The sequence below is a fragment of the Cyrtonyx montezumae genome, unplaced genomic scaffold, assembly GCF_038088225.1.
Source record: "Cyrtonyx montezumae isolate F1298 unplaced genomic scaffold, pur_monq_1.0 scaffold_3, whole genome shotgun sequence".
In the NCBI taxonomy this organism is placed as follows: Eukaryota; Metazoa; Chordata; class Aves; order Galliformes; family Odontophoridae; genus Cyrtonyx; species Cyrtonyx montezumae.
The window spans coordinates 132,801,112-132,819,308 of NW_027072034.1; the positions used below are offsets into that span (position 1 = coordinate 132,801,112).

Below are 18,197 nucleotides of genomic sequence, written 5' to 3' on the forward strand. Positions count from 1 at the left end.
ATTTTACTGTCCTTTTAGAGACTATGTGTGGCCCATTAAGAAGAAATGTATTTTAGTCTGGCTTGTAGTCCCCATTGGTAGCACACACTGCTATCTATAAGTTCTATCAAGAAAACACAAGGCATACAGAGCTTCAGCACTTGATCACACAGCTCACAGGCCATGATGCAGGGGGAGCTGTGGTGACTATTGGTTTATCTGCCCCTGTGCTGAGTTCCTGGGCTGCTGCAGTTCCCAGCTGTGCCTGCAGCACACAGCTGCCTCCAGCTTGGTTTGCCCAAGGCAACCTCAGAGAGGATGTAGGCCAGCCTTGGCCAGCCAGAGCTAGGGCGTGGGACAAAACAAAGTAGCTTAGGTTCACGAGAATAAACAGAAACATACGCTCATGAAGTTAGACCTTTCCTGACAAAATAAGAAGCTTGTGGTGAGTTGTTCCTTTCATATTGTCTTGCCTTCCAGGTAGAGAGCAAATGGTGGGGAAGCCTGCAATGCAATCAAACGAAATATAGCAAATGGAAAGTACCAAGTCACTGAGTGACACCTGTTTCCAACAAGAAAAAAAATGCATTGTGTGTATAAAACACAACTAAAAAAGTACATTCTGACCTACACAACTGGTGCAATGACAATCCTGTTCTGCTCTTCCTCTGCTTAAGCCAATGATTCACACAGGGCACATTTTCCCTGAACAACTGAAATATAAGATTTGCCTTTATGAACTCTTTCTGTCTTGTTACTAAACAATTCCTGATCCTGTTATTAAGGTTTTGAGTAGTTTTTGTTTTCATTACTTGAGCGTACTCGACCCTTTCTTCCCTTTATTTCCTTTGGCGATAGCCGTGCTGAGTCAGAGCTCACGCTGACATCCAGGCATGGATGTCAAACATGTGGTACATATCACAATGAGAACAAAACAGAACTTCTGAAGTCAGTATCAAAGACTCAGAAAACCCTGAGACCTAGCTCAGCTCCATGACCTTCTCTGTCTCCAGCTATCACTGCTAAAGGCAGCTCATGAGCATTTCCCTTCCTGCTATCAGCCAGAATAGTGCTACGAACCTCCTCAAGCTTCTGGAATATCCACAATAATTCACAAAGTCTAACAGTTGGCACACCAGTCCTTCAGAGGAACTCAGCTGACATCTGAAGAAAGCCAAACACCGTGCTCTTTTCTACCTGAAAAGGCCCTGCAGTTTTCCCACAGCTGAAAATAGCAGAAGTAAAACTGCAATCTCTCAATCTCTAAGATTGTGTGGACTTTGTTAACAGTATACCAAAAATATGAATATAATCAAAGTGCATCTATTTTATCTTACAGCACCTGTTGTCTTATCCTTACATTAGGAAATCTAAGAAACTCGCTTTGAATTTCCTTCTAAGACACATTTGATAACTATTTCCCCACAAGGAACAGCATTTCTGCAGAGCAGACAGTGAACTTCCTAGGCTAATGGGAACAGACTCTTTGGCACCACTAAATATAGCTTGAGAGCAGAAGATTGCCAAACTGTTATAGAGGGTCCCATTCCCCTTCCCAGTTACAGCAGCACGTTAAAGTTCTCCTGCTTAACAAGAACCTGATCAGTGCATAATTATTACCAAGCCTTTTTAATCAACTATTAATTTTCCAGTTTAACAGGTTACTTTACCCTTCATATGTAACAACAGCCTTGATTAATGCTTTTGGAAGGATGAAGTTAGAGAAAAAAAAAAGCCAACAACCAATCCTGCATATTCTTATGCATATTCAGAGAGAGGGAAGGATAGTGATTCCTATTCAGATTCTATGCTTTTTAATGAACCTAGACTGATGATTTGTGAGACCAGATTTACTAAAGATAGTAGATCAATGAAAACTCTATTTCAATCTGCAAAGAAAGAAAGCAGGCATGTGAGAGCAGGACATGTGCTTAAAGTATTTAAGCTACAGAATCAAATTTTCATCTCTTCTTTAAATGAAAAAAAAAAAAAAAAAAAAAGCAAGCAGTTTCCAAAAATTCCAGTGGCTTAATCCTGCAACAATTACTCTTGTAAGCAGTTCCAGAGATTTCCACTGAACAGCTTCCATGAATACATATTACTCACATGGGAACTGAGTGTAGATCAGACTAAAGTTTGAAAGCAAGAACAATGGGAACACCTTTCCTGAAAGTGGGAATAATCCAATTCTCACAAGACTGTGTCTTCAAAGCAGTGAATCTAATTATACCTGATAATACACAGTACTTATATCTATGGAGTTGATTCCACACTTAGTTGAAAGCAACTCTTTTATGACTAACAGTGCACATAATAACAGAAAACGTGGTCCAATAGTAACCTACAATTACTTTTCTCATTACCTGATTGGGTCGTCCTCCTATAATATTGAACCCCAAAGTATCATTTTCCCTGTGTAGCATGATGGTTAGAGGTTTGGGCTCTCCGGCCTAAGAAGAAAAAGATGAAATACTGTTATAGAATACTGTCTCAAAAAGAACATCTTAAATGAAAGCATTAATGTACAAAGATTTTCAGCTGGACAATAGATAGGATAGAGCTCGAAAACAAACCAGGCTGAAAAGAAAGAACAAAAAACTGGAAAAATAAAAGCAAAGGGAAAGACACGTCCCAGTGCAGCATAACAGGAAGCCAAGCACCTGACTGCATCTTACATGCTGAATGGAAAAGGTGCAGGCTTTGACTGGGAGGACTACTTAGCACCACTGAAAGAAGTCAGCGCTCCAGATCAGAAGTCACTAAAAATCCCTGCATGTGCTGGTGTTTCAGACATTAAGTATGTAGCTCAAAATCCCCCACATGATACTATTCAGACCCAAAAGCCATATCAACAGAGTTCTGTTTCAGCTTTCAGGAAAAATACACAGAGAAGGAAGCCTACCTCTTCAACCCCTCAAAAAAACTGCGATTTTTTAATTAAATTAAAATAAAATAAAAATGAAAAAGGGAATGAAGCAGCCTATCTTACACTGCTCATTTCAGGAGCCGTGCTTCTAATAGGTGTTGGTGTTTGCCTGTCCCTATGTGTGAGCTGACTGATACAGATATGACACCTACATCACTTACACCCGTCCAAACATTCAAAACATAACACGAACGCTGAAGCCTGCGTTTTATCCACTGTGAGAGCGATACGTTTGATTGCAGTTTGACAGACTAGATTTTAACGAAGTGCATTTTAACTTCAACGCCGGTTTTCCCACACCCTTCCCGCCGGCTTCCCTGCCCGCAGCTCCCGGCCGGCAGTGCCCAGCAGCCCCTACCGGCAGCGCCGGGGATGGCGAGCGCTCAGCTCCGTCGAGAGCAAACCCTCCTCTGCCTCCAGCCCACTCCTCCTTGCCAAATCCTTCCTACCAATTCCCATCTCCTCTCTGCAGTCGCTGCTTTGGTCGGACGGTCGCACGCCGCCTGCTGTCCCCGACACGGCTGTAGCACAGCTGCCGGGAGAGGAAGCAACTGTGCGAGCGCGCTTGCAGTGACCTGCAGAGTGTGGGCTGGCTACCCCAGGGAAATCCGAATAAAAATTAAGAGGGAAAAAGTATTCCAGTCTCCAGATGCAACGTCCCTCAGTGCCGGGAACCCGTGCTTCTAAGCGCAGAGGTGTCCTGCAGACGTCCCCAGTATCATTGTGCCACCACAGTGATGCACACCATCACTTCAGGAGTGACCTTGGCTGCTCGGACCCTTCCCAGTTGAGATTCTGCTTCCTAAGGGTGCCTGAAGATCTGAGTAAAGCTTCATTAAAACACTCCTTGTTACGGCTCACAGCCGGCACAAGCCCCCTCAGCCTTCAGGAAGCAGGTGCCCACCCGAGCAGTGAGTACCACCTGGCACTGAGCTGCTCGCCGCTACGAGCGCCATCAATCGCTATCCCACTCTCCCAAACGGAAGAGATTTTGCTGTCCTTTCACAGTCGTTTCCAAAGTTTATCGCGATTTTATGTTCCGGCTTTTAAGGTAAATCCTTGGCTGCTGGAGCAGAAGCCCCAAGCCCGGCCAGCCCCAGCTGAAGCCAGCTGCGCGGCAGCCAGTGCCCTGCCGGTCCAGGTGAGCCCCGTGCCCGCTGGCTGCCAGCCTAGCGGGGAGCCCTTCTCTCCCCTCTCCTCTCCCTCCCAGCCCCTTCTCCGCTATCAACACCGCTCCCAGGTCTTCGGCCACCGATGAGAAACGCGGCTCCGAGGGGGCGAGGGACGAGATCGCGCCGCCCGGGTGTGAGGGTAGGACACGGCAGGCGTCCCGGCGCAGACTCGGGGGGACCGCGTGTCCCCGGGGTTACCGCTGGCACCGCCACGTCGTTCCCAGCCCGTCCCGCAGCCGGGCGCGCCCCGGGAGGAGCGGCGCCGCCGGGGATCCGCGCTCACCTTGCCGCGCTGGCTGCCCGTCAGGTCGCGGGTGATGCTGCTGATGTGGCTCATGTACTGCCCGAACTTGGCCTGGTAGCGCAGCGCCGTCAGCTGCACCTCGTTCTGCAGCGCCGAGAGCTGCGCCAGCAGCGACTTCTCTCTCCTGCTCCAGCGCAGGGCCTCCTTCCTCAGCTCCGGCCCCGGCTCCGGACCGCCGCCCCGCCGGCACCGCTGTCCTCCGCCCTCCGCCCGGCCCGCGGGCAGCGCATCCCGCGGCGGCCCGTAGCGGCACGCGGCGAGGTGGGCGGGCAGCTCCCGGAGCCGCACGACGCGGCCGCAGCCCCGCGGGCTGTAGTCGCACCTGACCTCCAGCTTCTGGACCAGGCTGCGCAGGGGCAGCACGGGGCGCAGCTCGGCGGCAGCGAGCGGTCGGCAGCGCAGCGGGCAGCGCCGGCGCCGCGCAGCCCAGGGCAGCAGGCAGCCGGCGCAGAAGACGTGCCCGCACGGCGTGGACAGCGGCTCCTCCAGCACCCGCCCGCACAGCTTGCACTGCAGCTCCGCAGCCACGGGCGCCGCGAACCGCGCGGGGTCGAAGCCCATAGCGCCTGGAGACCTCGAAACTTTCGGCGGCGGCCCGGCCCCGGCGGCGCTGGAACCGCTCCCGGCGGGCGGGAGGCAGCGAGGGGTGGGCGGAGGAGCGGGGCCGGCCGGGGGAGGCAGCGGCAGCGCCGGGCTCGGCTTCCCTCGGCTCCCCCCCCTCTCCTCCGCGCCCTCCCGCATTAACTCCCTCTCGCCGGCGCTACCGCCCCACGCCCAGCCCCGGCACCTCCTCCGCCCTCCCGGGGCATCCCGGCTGGCGGGGCAGAAACCGCGGCGGGGCGAGGGAGGGACGGCGTGCGGAGAGCCGCCGCGCCCCGGACCGACCCGCCCCGCGGCCCCCGAGCGCAGGCACCGTACCGCGGGTACGGCTGAGGTTGGGCTGGGGTGACAGGGCTGCGAGGAGCGAGCTGTTCGGGCTCTTGCACCCTCTGGCTCATTGCTCTCGTTTCTCTTTTGTGTTCCGGTCTCGGGATACGTAGGAGTGCGCAGAAAACAAAAGTCCCCGGTGCGAATGCTCTCTTTGTTACCGCACCATAAATAAGTAACGATACAGCCAGGATAACGAAATTGCTTGTTGAGCTCCCTTAAACAACAGCGTGTGTGTCAAACCACGCTCTCGTTTCAAGAAAAACTAAGACACGGCAAAATCTGGAAACGTGCGGTTAGGGTCAATAGCCGGTCTGGATTCTACCCCTTCATTGCTGTACAACCCGCAACACACACTGAAACATGAAACCCCTCACACATTCCCCACATAACTCTACTATTGAAAACGCAGGGCCGTCCCGTTGCCCCCCGGCCCGGTGGAAACCTCCCGGCGGAGCGGAGCGGGACGGAGCTCCCTGCGCTTCTCTACCCGCTCCCGCACATCTGCACGGAGCGCTGCCCCTGCGGGATGCACGGCAACCACGGCTGAGGGCATCATCAGCCCGGGCCCGGCTCGTGCGGGGTTCTCTGGGGCAGAGTCAGGGCGTGTCCTCGCCAGCTGTGTGATTTCTCACCCTAGTTCCCAGCAGCATCCCTCTGGTAAGGAGCTGGGAGCTCTTGGGGCCGCTCAGTGAATGGTTCTGCTGTGTGACTGAGAGCACAACGCGGGTGCAACGCAAGAGGCAAGCACTCGTCCCTTCTTCCCCACGCAAGGAGGAGGGCTCTGCACCTACCACTCCTGGGACCACAAAACTCATTTACATCTACCCCTCATTTGCTTAACAAAAGTTTCCCTGCGATTTAAACAGTAACAACAAACAGTCCTTCACGGAACATCTCCAGACCCAGCCGTTACCGGGAAGCAGCAGCAGCCCATCACTTCTGACCTGCTCGCGAGAACCACCAGTTCCATTTGGATTACCAGGGCTGTAAAATAAACTGTGCCACCGAATAGCTTCTCAGCTTGCACAAAGTGCTACGACACTTTATACGACGTATCACTGCAGATCAAAATCGCGTTCTCTCACGCAATGAAGGAAATCAGACACCTTGGGCAACTAATTAAGCTATTCATACTGGCTTTTGATGATCTAGCAGTCACGTTGATTTTAATTGCACTCCTCATATGGTCAGAATCAGCCTCTTTTTGAATGTTATAGAAAATTATTGGAAAGCTGTCTTTGCCTTTGACTGTTTGCACTCATTATTCCTTTACAGTATCCCTTCCTTCCACATGATCTGATCTCTTTATCTCCTTTTACGGGGCCCAGGATCTGATCTCTGTGCAGGGACAAGAAGCTCAGTGCTCAGGCACAGCCCAGCAGCTGCAGGGACCAAGCCCAGCAGGTAGTGATGTGGGGAAAGCTTTGCAGTGAGGATGTGCACCCTTCCCAGTGTGAATGCTGCCAAAATTGCATAGCTTGGAGCTTTACAGCTTCTTTCTACTTAGGTGAAAAACCAAATGAAGGCATAGGAACTGTACAGTAGGCTTACTTCTTAAAAACTCCTGTCCTTACTGGCTGCCAGTGGGCATTGGTGAAGTGCCAGCACACTGGCAAATTGATTCCAAGTGGTTACAACCTTCCTGTGTCTGTGCTGCAATAAGGAGCTATCTCTCTTTGCCAAGAGGTCAGCGCAGATGACAGTGCAGGCAACTGAGTTTACATCAAAAGTAATTTTCCACTGCAGCAACCTGTAATATAGACAAATACGCAGAACTCATCTAAAGGTTACAGCTGTCTGTGTACCAGGCCTCCACGGAAATGGGTACACATGAGTGAATACGTACAAACATCACTGATGTGCTTATATGGGAGCATTGCTATGATTAGTCCTATTAGCTCCCGTGTGAGCACTGCACCCAGGGGTGGATAAAATAAACCCCATGTTGTGGCTTGTCTCCAGGATGATCACAATTCTGGTTTCAGTATCCACAAATAACAGACACTCTAACCTTTCAGCTTCCTCTAACTGTCCTTCTCCAGCAGCTTGCAGCATATTCCCTTCTACTCTGTCAGGCAAAGCAGCAAAAGCCACGTGAAATAAGAGAGCCTTAGCTTTCCTAGTCACATGTAGTTGGTCACACACACATTTGGAGGGAGGGTTTGGTGGGGGCAGATGCTGCTGAGGGAGTTCTTTATCAGCAAGGAGAGCCTGCTGCTTCTGAGTATCATGCAGAGGAGGAAGAGCTTTTCCAAGTACAAAATTAAGGGTTATTTCAGCCCACAGCTCTTGCCTCATCCAGAGAGAATCTGCAGTTTAAATTGTGAACTGAACAGTTGCTTCCAAATCTTATGATGAAAGGATCCCGAGATAAGAGTTATTGCTCTGAAATCCTGAAGGTAGACTGGAAGCTTCCTGGCTCTGTTTAGCTCAATGGGGAAAATGTAATGAACTTTCAACTCAGATATGTGGGGATAAAGTGTACTTTTTTGCTCACCCCTCCCCCCTCCTTTTCATAATCATTTTGCCCTATTATTCATCTGTAGGATTTCAAAGGAAGATTCTTTTCTCAGTCATGCTAATAAAACCCTGTGACTATATTAATTGCCAGAAGGACTTTGCAACATCATTCTGAGGGCAGAATTTAGGCCTAAGCTTTTACTATTAAAACATTATCATTTGGAGTCTGGGAAAAATGAATAGCATTGCACTTTAGAGAACAGATTATGAGAATAAAGCTGTTTCATACATTCATGTTTCATTATAGAAATACACCTCAGAAAGTAATTTTTTCCCTGATTTCCAGGTCAACAAGCAGTCTTTCTGCACTGCAGTCTATCACTGCATCACACTAAGAAAGGGGACAAAAATGAGTCAGAGAGCTCACTGTTATTTTCTTGAAAGCCTGAACACGTGTTTCCACTCACCAGCTGAGAAAAGAAACTTCAAAACCTGCAGACATTCAGAAAGGAAGTTTTCACAGAGAAAACATTTGTGATCTGTAATTGTTCATTGGCAGAAAGACTGTGTGGTCTATGGTCTACGTTTAATTGCATTTGGCATCAGATATGTCATCAGTCAACTTCAACCACTAGAAGAATGTGAGCAGGACATAAAAGGCACCAAGAGTGAGGTTTGGATTTTGGACTTACCTCTTTTAATGGTCATAAGTAACCCATATAACAACTTCTCATTTTTCACTTTGCTTACTGCTTGCTGCTGCAGAATTCACAGTGTTCGACTGAGGCCCTGTGCACTGTGCATCTCTAACAAAGCCCTCGTGCTAAGGCACAAGTCTTTAGGGTAGGCACCTTTCAGCACAAGATGTAAGCAAAAGCACCCCAAGTACATTCAGTGAAGCCAAGCCTATGTGCTCTGAGGTCATCCCCTGAGCGCTGAGCTTCGGAGAGGACAGAAGTCAGTGGAGGCAAGATTGGGTGTGATGTGAGAGTCCAGTGCTGTAAAAGTCAAATGTTCCTGAGCTGCCTGTTTAGCAATTGGAAAACTCAACTGTTGGAAATGAAGGATGCCACTGACTTTTGACGTTTTCAGCCACTGAGCAATTGTTTCTGAGCACTATTAGTTCACTTAGAGCCTGGTGTTACAAAGACTACATGAGCACTGAAAGGAGGCTCTTCCACAGGTTCCTAGCAGAACACTGTAACAGTAAACAAATTGAAAGATGATAATGCTGATTTCTCCTCTGATGAGCAGGTAGATGACTAAAATCGTCTGTGTTCTGGGTCAAAATGCCTCACGTGGACTGGAAGTTTCAGAGCAAGGAATTGGGACTGTCTTTCTCTTTCTCATTGGGAAGCTACTGACGAGGAAGGGCCTTCTAAACTGGAAGCCAGATCTGTGCAATAGGTCTGACCTTCACTAAGATGTTTCTGATAGTTGTTTGTGTTTTTATATTTTATAGGACAACCAGCAGGGAGAGCAGGCAGCAGCTTTTCAGAGAAAAGGTGGCTGGAGAGCAGTGTTCTGACCTCAGGAGTGGCTAAGGAACTGGAATGAACTGTCCAAACTGGAGGGGTGAATTGGTAAAAGCATTCCTTTAAATCTCTAACTGCAGACTCCACTAGCAAAGGCAGGAGATGACTCCAGATATGACACGTGAAATAAAGGATCAATACTCTTCCTTGAGGGTTGACATGGTGCTTTTCCTCAATTCTCTCTTTTTTATTTCTTCTCTCTTCTTCCATGTTAAAGGAAAGCTATTTTTTTTTTCACTATGAGAAGGAAAAAGAGGTGAGTCTTACACTGTGAGAAAACAGGTCTGCCAGTGTGATAGTCTCCCATTTGCCAGGTCTGCAGTGCATTCCTGCACCCAGCTGGGCTGTTGCTCAGTTGTCTGCTAAAATGCTCACTGCAGACTGCACCTGCCCCCAGCCCCTACCCCACACTGCATGTGCTGTCCTTCATACCACAGCAGTAGCTCTGGCAAACCCTAAATGGAAGGAGTTATAGGTACGGATATATGTAAAGGAACACAGGAGTCTTACCTTGGGTATTTTTACCTGACCTCCCTTTCTCAACCCAACAGTTCTCCCCTGCCAGATGTCCTAGTTTCTAAATTTGTCATTGCAACCCATAATCCACTCACCTGCCGCAGACACTTCCTCTCAGCACTGATACTCCCTGGGGGTATGCAGATACCAAAAGCTATCTAGCATCCATTAGCTCATGAAAAAATCCAAGTGGATGATTTTTCACATCATAAAACCACATCAGCTTCCAGTGCTGAGCAGAAAGGAAAAACAGTCACCTTGCTCAATGTCAGTGAGACCAGGTATGTAGTAAACAGTGAAAGAAGCAGAATCCGTTTCTAACCTCAACAGCTCTCAATGAAAGCTTTGATAGCTTTTCAGATGAGCAGAAATGTGTTAGGGTATCACCAACCTTCTGGGTTTTGCGTGTCCTTTGCCAGTATTCTGTTGCATGGTATTTAGAAAACTGTCTTTACCTATACATTCTGTGGTATTAAATGTACTAGTAAAGAAAGTAAACCATGTTCGAAAGCATATATGAAAAGCTCAGAGTGAAATATGAAAAAATGAAGAGAAAATATGTTGGTTTTTTTATAAGAATTTCAGAAGTATTATGTAAATCTGTGAATTTAAGTCTTTGAAATTAAATTTAATTACCTTTCTCACCAGAATGTGGTTGACCTTAGTTTAAGCCAGGTGAGCAGCCTGAGAAATGTGTGCACAGAATTCTTATTCATTTTAACAGGACATAGACTGGAAAAAGCTATTAGTCAGTGAAAGAGAACAAGACAAAAGTCAGTCAAGGAAAACAAGACAAAAAATGAAAGACAGAATTTTAAAATGTTAGCTAAATATAATTACTGTCAGTCCATGGGAAGATAGGAATCCATACACTGTTTTAGTGTTAGCTTCCTGTTAGATGCACTACAAAAAGCAGATTCAAAGTATGGGGACAATAGAAACAAAAGGGAAATGAACAACTAATACTGCAGTGTTCACATGGATGACTTAAAATCCAAATATAGGAATATTCTTCTGCTTTTTTTTTTTTGTAGCATCTATCTCTTTTTTACACACACTGTCCTTTATGCATTTTGAAAATGTAGGCTTGGAGTGTCCTCTTCAACCTCCATTCCTGTTGTCTCTATGTACAAAACAGGCTGAGCAAAAAATAGCCAAGAAGCACTTATATCAGTGTCCATCATGTATGAAATCTGAAATTCTCACTCCGAATATTTAATTGACCACAAGGCCACTCCCTCTGAAAACAGCTTACATTAACACAAACAATGCACAGCTAAAAAATAAAATTTTCATCATATAAGGAACTATTTTAGTGCTCTAGCAAGCATGTTACCTAGAAATATTTCACTTCCTCCATTAGAGATTTATATCACTGATGTCTTGTTTTGGCATTTGACAGTACAAATAAGATCAAATAATGATTTACAGTAGTTAATCTTTAAAAATATCAGTGTAATGTAGAGGCAAATTAGAGGTGAGAAAGCATGTGGTTGAATTTTGTAATTTTTCTGGTCTGTGATTTGTCTTCCCTTATTTTTCCTCTGAGTCCTATTTTCTTAAAGCTACACTTTTACAAATTACCAAATAATGGGCCTGAATTAAAATAAATACTATTCTTAACTCTAGAAGTAAATTTGAACTATCCAAATGGCTTTCATTTTATTCTACATAAAACTAAGATTTATGATATTTGTCTAGTGTAGGTAGGTAGTGTAGAAGGACTACCTTGACCACGTATTCTAAGAATGTATTTAGAATATTATTCTTTATATCAGCTTCTCTCATTCACCAGCCCCTCTGAGAACAGACTGAATGCCCTCCAGTTTGTGATTTTTTAGCTTGTAGGTGACAGAGTTTCACTAACACCACATCTCTTTTGTTCAGGAGACAAAGCTGGGTGGCAAGTTTGATGCCACTGACAAACCTGTACAGATAAAGGCACATAAAGATCCCCTGGCTATTTATCCCAGCACTTGAGGGAATGCTGTCTGGCTGAATATCTCCTGGTAGACCCCTCGCAGATGTCCATTTCTCCTGTTTCTGGAAATGTCTTAAGTGCTGAATTAGCCATTTACTACTTCACGGTTAATAGTGCCCATCCTAATGAGGCCAGAGTGGGAGAAAAGAGAACTAACTTTCCAATGCTGACTAATTATTTTTACATTTTGAATTTGTCCAATGATTTCTGCTTGTATTTCTGTGAGAGACTCAGACCTGAGTGTTCAGAAATGACAGCATTAAAACAAATTTGGACAAGCCAAATCTACATGTTCCAGAGCTGCCTATCATCACGGATTCATGAACATTAATTCTGCTGTACTAACCCAACTCTGTAATGACTATGTAGTCCTGCACCGAGGATTGACATGTACAGCCTGATAGTCTTGTTACACAGTGTTTTGTCAAAGTGCTAATATAGCTCCTACCTGCTGGATTGCCTCATCACTATTTTTTTTACCTACGCTTTTTTTTTTTTCCAAGAAAGAAGACTGAGTTTTAGAAATGCTGAGCAGCCAGATGCTTCAGTGACATCAACAGCAGATAAAAGCACTCAGAATTGTCAGTGCTTTTAGAAAGGATGAATGTGTCTTTCTTCATACCTGTTGGTATTGTTCCATTCAGAATACCTAGATGTGCTTTATGGTATTGCCTCCCTTCTAACCATCTCTAGCTGCATTAGGTTCTGCTTGTGCCTCAGAAGAACCAGATCAATAACGTGTAATTTAGTAGAAGAGTCTGCTATTAACTTCTAAGAGATTCCCCACTAAAATTAGTTAAGCTGGATTTGGCCCTTGGTTATGTTTTAAAGTGGATTAAGGCACAGCAAAATGTTTTATATCAATCTGATATTATGCTATCAGAATTTTCTTTTTAAATAGAAACTGGGAATACATAAACTGAGGTTTGCGATAACTTAGCTTATCAGCTTAAATGAGAAAATATATATGTTAAGTGTGTTATCTGGTCTATGCAGAGGCATGGCTTAAAATTCATTACAGCTCATCTTAGAGCCAGAAAATTTACCAAAATTAGTAATGATTCAAACTGTAATAAAAGCTAAAGTCCTTGCTAGGTCATACATATTAATATAACATCAGCATAAAATGCCAATTTAAATTCACTGATGCCAGTCTCCGTCCCATGAGAATCGGAAGCAGTATTAACTGTTCCTGTCAAAGGCTCTCATGTTAAAATAAAACAGCACAGTGGAAGGGAATAAGAGAGACATAGAAAATATCTTTCTCTGTAGTAATTTGACTTTTTAAATCCCAAGTTTTCTTGATCTCTTCAACATCAGAATTTACCTGGCTGTGTATTAAAAACAAACAAACAAACAAACAGCTATTCTCTGCTAATAATGACAAGATCCAAAAGTGGCAGTCTCCTCTGAAGCAAAAGTTAGGTGAACTTGGTCTTTTGGTATGCTATGTATTAAGAACTGCTCAATTCCCACGTTCTTTTTAGAAGACATCAGTGAGATTAGCAAGGTGTCATCAGACTTGATTTTGTACCACTTGGGAACTTGGAATTTCAGTACATAACTCTCCAGGCTGGTTTTGTAAATGCAACATTCTGAGATTTCCTTACCAAGCACTACCAGCCCTCTGCAACACCCTCTGCCTCCAAGCAGTGTGATTCAGACAAGCAGGAGCTTTTCTTTCCATTAGTCCTACATTCAACTTCTTTTTAGCACTGAAGTGACTCCCTTCCTTCATTCCCACACAAATAATCCTCTCCTAAATAAGTCCAGCTTTTAGTGATTAATGGTATTTTGCAAAGTCTGGGTAACTCTTTAACAAGAGCTGTCAGGGTGCCAAGTCCAGGGAGAGCAGAGCTCAGGACTGATGGTCGTTATTCTGATTCTGCCACTACTGTGCCTTCAGAACTTTAATAAGTTAATTAACCTCTGTGACTCAGTGTAAGCACTGGTGTAATGCACATAGTAATTCTTAACGTGGAGTCCCAGAGATGTAAGGCATGATAAAAGGGTGCAGGAGTATTATTGTTACTAATGATCATTACTTTGAAATCGCAGTCAGGCAAAACCAAAAATAACAAAGCCATTGCAATTAGTTGCAAAGTAGGGTTGTGATATTTAATTACCATTAAAAGGGTACGTGATGAAAAATATGTTACGTATTTTCAGTGGTACTACTCAAAGACAATAAATAATTTGTGGGATAGCCACAGCTCGTACCGGGAGTAACAGCTCTGAAAAATAACTATCACTGGATCTTATGTTTTTTTCTACCAGCATAGAGCTCTCCTACTGCGTTGGGCACTGCAGCTGAGTCTGTTTTCATGTTTGATAAGCTTGTGCCCAGAGAGCTAACAGTCCACAAGCTGTATGTTCATAATTGCTTTTCTCACTGTCATTATTATTGCTCTTTATATGCTTAATAGTAGTTGTATGCATTATCCAGAGAACATTAAGTTTGGATCAGAGCTCTTCTATCCCATGTGCCTCACAAATACTTTGGAAGATGTTCACAGTCTGAAAAAGAGAACAAAAATAAGCTGACAACTTTCTACAGCACAAATGATTATAGCTCTCTTTCTATTTCTTTTAAATATTGCCCCTGGGATGTAAGTAGATAAAGCAAAGAAAAAAAACCCTCTCTTCCATCAGGTAAGGCATTAGCAATCAGAACTGAATATTGGCAACCTTCGGCACATTCCTTTCCAGCTATCAAGAGTTTTCCTTTATTGACTTGTGTCTTTCGGCCTACCAAAGAATTGTTAATTTGCAGCTGAAATCCTGATCTTCCGATGAATCATGTTTTCTTTTGAATGCAAAGGGCGTCTGTCTGGCAAAGTTGGCAGTCCGACCTCCATAAATATTGTTCTATTGATAAAAAGAGGAATTGGATATAGGGACCATCCAACATAAATATTTTGCAAGGATCCTGGATGTCTGAATACAATAGAGCAAAGGAATGTTATCGCATTTTAAATAATTCAGACATAAGCTTGAAGTGAATATTAGTTTTAGTTGAAAAACTGTCAAATGTAGTTTGCACCTTTAGTTTTATTTGAGAAATCAAAATGGACACCTGTTTAGGGGTTGCAGTTTTTCCTTTCATCATCTGAAGGGATTTGCCCTTGATTTTGTCAGGAGCAAGTCTGGGCTTCTTATAAGATTTAAAGCAGAATTTCAATGAAGTATTGAGAAACGTCAGTGCAGTGTGCTCCTGCTTTTTGGGTGGAGGTGGATGGAAGAAAGGCCCTTTGTGTCCTCCCTGTTCTCAGCTCTGGAGCCTTCGCAGGCCTGCAGCCCTCAGGGAAGCAAAGGGCTCCAAGGGGAGCAGGCAGCTGCAGGCCAGGCAGTGGAAAGACAGCTGTGGCAGGGAGCAGACTATCTTGGACTGTCCCCAGGACCAGGGGAAGGGCACTGCATGTCCCCTTCACATCAGGGAGCCGTGGGGGCATGCTTTCTCCCCCATAACAGTCAGTCTCTGGGTGCCATAGCGTTCCTCCCTGCCGCTCCCCAGGGCCTGTGCCCTGAAAGATGAAAGACATGCTGCTGTTTGTGCTGGCACACCTCCTCCTTTCTGCCCCTTTTGGTCCCACAAAAGCCTCTCAGATAAAGCAGAAAGTGAGTGCAGGAGGAGGTATTTCTGGAGAAACCTTCAGCAGGGTTCATGGAAGGTATCTCACACAGAGAGGTGTGAGCCCACTTGCGCTGAACTCAGCAGGACCCCGGGCACCCGAGGCAGTTCTGCTGCTGCTTCTTCCCCAAATGGAGCAAGAGAGGAATTTTTCTTCTCATCAATGAATTACACTCCACTGCTGCCACAATATAGTCTAACAAAGGACATATATTTTTATTGGGTCATCTATTTAAAGGAAAAGAATGCCTGTCATTGGTGCTGAACTGTATACTAAAAATAGAGGATAAGATATGGCATAATATTTCTTTGTTCTGTAGCTTACAGCACTGCTGTGCCTGCCATGCAAGGGAACATTTTTATGGGGCAAATGACAGCCACACCACGACTAGCAGTTTATCTATTTCTCTCTTCCTGTGGATCATTCTCTTTCTGTATTCCACATCTCCTTAAAAGGGTGTCCTGTTTCAAATTTAATTGAATTTAAAAATATTTTTTACAATAATATAATAATAAAACAATGCCTTTGCAATTAAAATGGTGGCGTTATTAACTCGGAAAGAACCTTCCTCCCTACTGGAACCTCATACTGAACTTCCCTCTTTGCTTGAGTTCTATGTCACATGGAGACTTCGTGTATATTAGTTTTCCTTGCTATAGGCACATTTCTGCATTTTCTCCTACTCAGCAGTTTGAATATGTCTACTCCTTTTACACAGGGGTCACACCAGTTAAATCTACTATTTATAGGAATCAATCAAAGGCCTCCTGGGCATGAACTGCATCTTAAACATATTTCTTGGTTGCTAAAAAGGAATCAAAACAGTGACAGATGGAGACAGTACTCCTTTGCATTGATTTGAATTAAGTTTTGTCTCAAAGTTCAAAGATCATTTAGCCAAAAGCAGACAAAATCAATGACTCAGCCACCCATGGCCTTTCCTCACAGTACTAAGCTCCAGAGCACACTGAGATGCCTACAGAAGCTGTGCACCAACATGAGATCCCAGAGCTCAGAATGGGACTGGAGGACTGCAGCCAGGAGCTGGGCCAGCCCTACCACTGCACACTCGCTCTTGCCTGGCCAAGAAAGCTGGTGGTGGGCTCCTGGCCCTGCTTCTTAAGAAAATAAACCGTGCACCTGAGGAAGGATAACAAACCACGTGTAAAAGGAGCTAAGCAGAAAGCCCAAGACAAAGGAAACAAATAATGAAAATGTCACATGGCTGAAAAGAAGGATGTTGAGTTCCTCAGGCAACCTAGCAGAAAAGCAGTTGTGTTCTTTACAGTGTCATCTGCTAGACTACAGGTTCTGAAATCTGTCAGAGGAAGGCTGTGTACCTAATAAAAACATATCTCCCTCTCTTTGTTCAGTGATTTAATACCTTTGCTTTTAGGTAGAAAAATTTCTTACAAAGTAACTGTTGTGCTGCAAGTCACAAGAACACCTTTCAGATATGTCTGTTAGAAGTCTGATTTCCAAGCACAAGGTGAAATTACCAGAAATTTTGCTCAAAGTCAGATAGACCAATATATATTGCTGCATAACAGTTTTTACCTTGTTGTTTCTGTTCTTGTTCTGTTGTCCGTCTGCTCTAATTCTCAGAAGTATAATTGCTGAAGCTGGCATTTTGGAGAGGCTTTTGATATACATAAAAAAAAATTCTTTGCAACCCAATAGAAACTTTAATTAGATCTCCAACCTCAAATTTTAGAAGTTTAATAAATCCCTTTTCTCCATTAGTTTTGACTATAATACTATATAAGAAATCTAATAAATAAAGAAAGAAGCATTTAATATTGCCTTTTTTTCCAGGATTTATTATCATTTTGTTGCATTTGTAGGTAAAATGCATTTAGAGCACCCTGTTGTTAAGAATGAGAATGCAAATGCACAAAATGATCCATATTAAATGCTTCTGATCCTGTTTCAAAAGCACAAAGCCTAATTCAGTTGCTTGAACCAAGGCCCCTGATGCCGATTGCATATCCTGCCTGTGCAGGGAAAGCTGCGTCTCATGGGTTTGCAGCCAAACCTGGTAGCCCCTTGTATATGTGCTGATCATGTTTTGCTTCTTGGGAGAGTTTATTAAGGCAATGATGACTACTTCAAAATTCTTAAATACATCTCAAGATAGAAAGACAGGCTTTTAGCCTTCATTTTTTATAACCATGCTAAGAAGGGGTGCATTTACCCAGAATTCATTTAGAGAAACTCCTACTGCCACCACAAATGCCACTGTATTCACTAGAAATGATTTATTTACTTTCAACAAGCCTTGAACACCACTGATCGAGTCATTATTTCTCTAACATGACAACTAGAGGCCTCAAGTGAGACTAACAGATGCTGAATAAGAGAGAAGAACTTCATGAAACATTTTGAAAAGAGAAATATCAAACAGATGTGATAGACAGCAGGAAAATAAATTGGATTTGTTTGTTTGTTTGTTTTTCCTTATTAAGCCCATCTTAAAGATTTAGTTTGTACAGCAGGTATGTGACAAAATCTGGAAAGGAGCCCACTGTACCCAAGTCTCAGGTCAGCACTGAACTAAAAAGACATCCTTCCCCACCTGTCACTTATAAGATACATAACAGAGATTAGGTTAAAGACCATTATTAAGAGCTCAGGAGTTAGAAAATGCATGACCTAACGCCCACACAATTTTCAGGCAACAAGGCGGTGCATGTGCCCTAGGATGCCATCTTTCATCACATCCTTATGTCCTCTTTTGCTTCCCACAGTTCTTTTCTCAGTGC

General features: G+C 44.5%; 1 protein-coding gene across 4 annotated transcripts in view; it reads right to left on the minus strand.

The window, feature by feature from the left end:
* PDZRN4 (PDZ domain containing ring finger 4) overlaps positions 1–18,197 on the minus strand; it is a 277,155-nt gene that overhangs the window by 243,566 nt on the left and 15,392 nt on the right. For 2 of the 4 annotated variants that reach the window (XM_065743428.1, XM_065743429.1), the window contains one exon: positions 2,343–2,429. In XM_065743428.1, coding sequence (XP_065599500.1) covers positions 2,343–2,402 — 60 coding nt within the window. In that variant the 5' untranslated portion in view covers positions 2,403–2,429. Of the gene's footprint in view, positions 1–2,342; positions 2,430–3,121; positions 3,204–4,360; positions 4,943–18,197 lie in introns of those variants that run through there. The other 2 variants (XM_065743427.1, XM_065743430.1) reach the window with 2 other exon arrangements.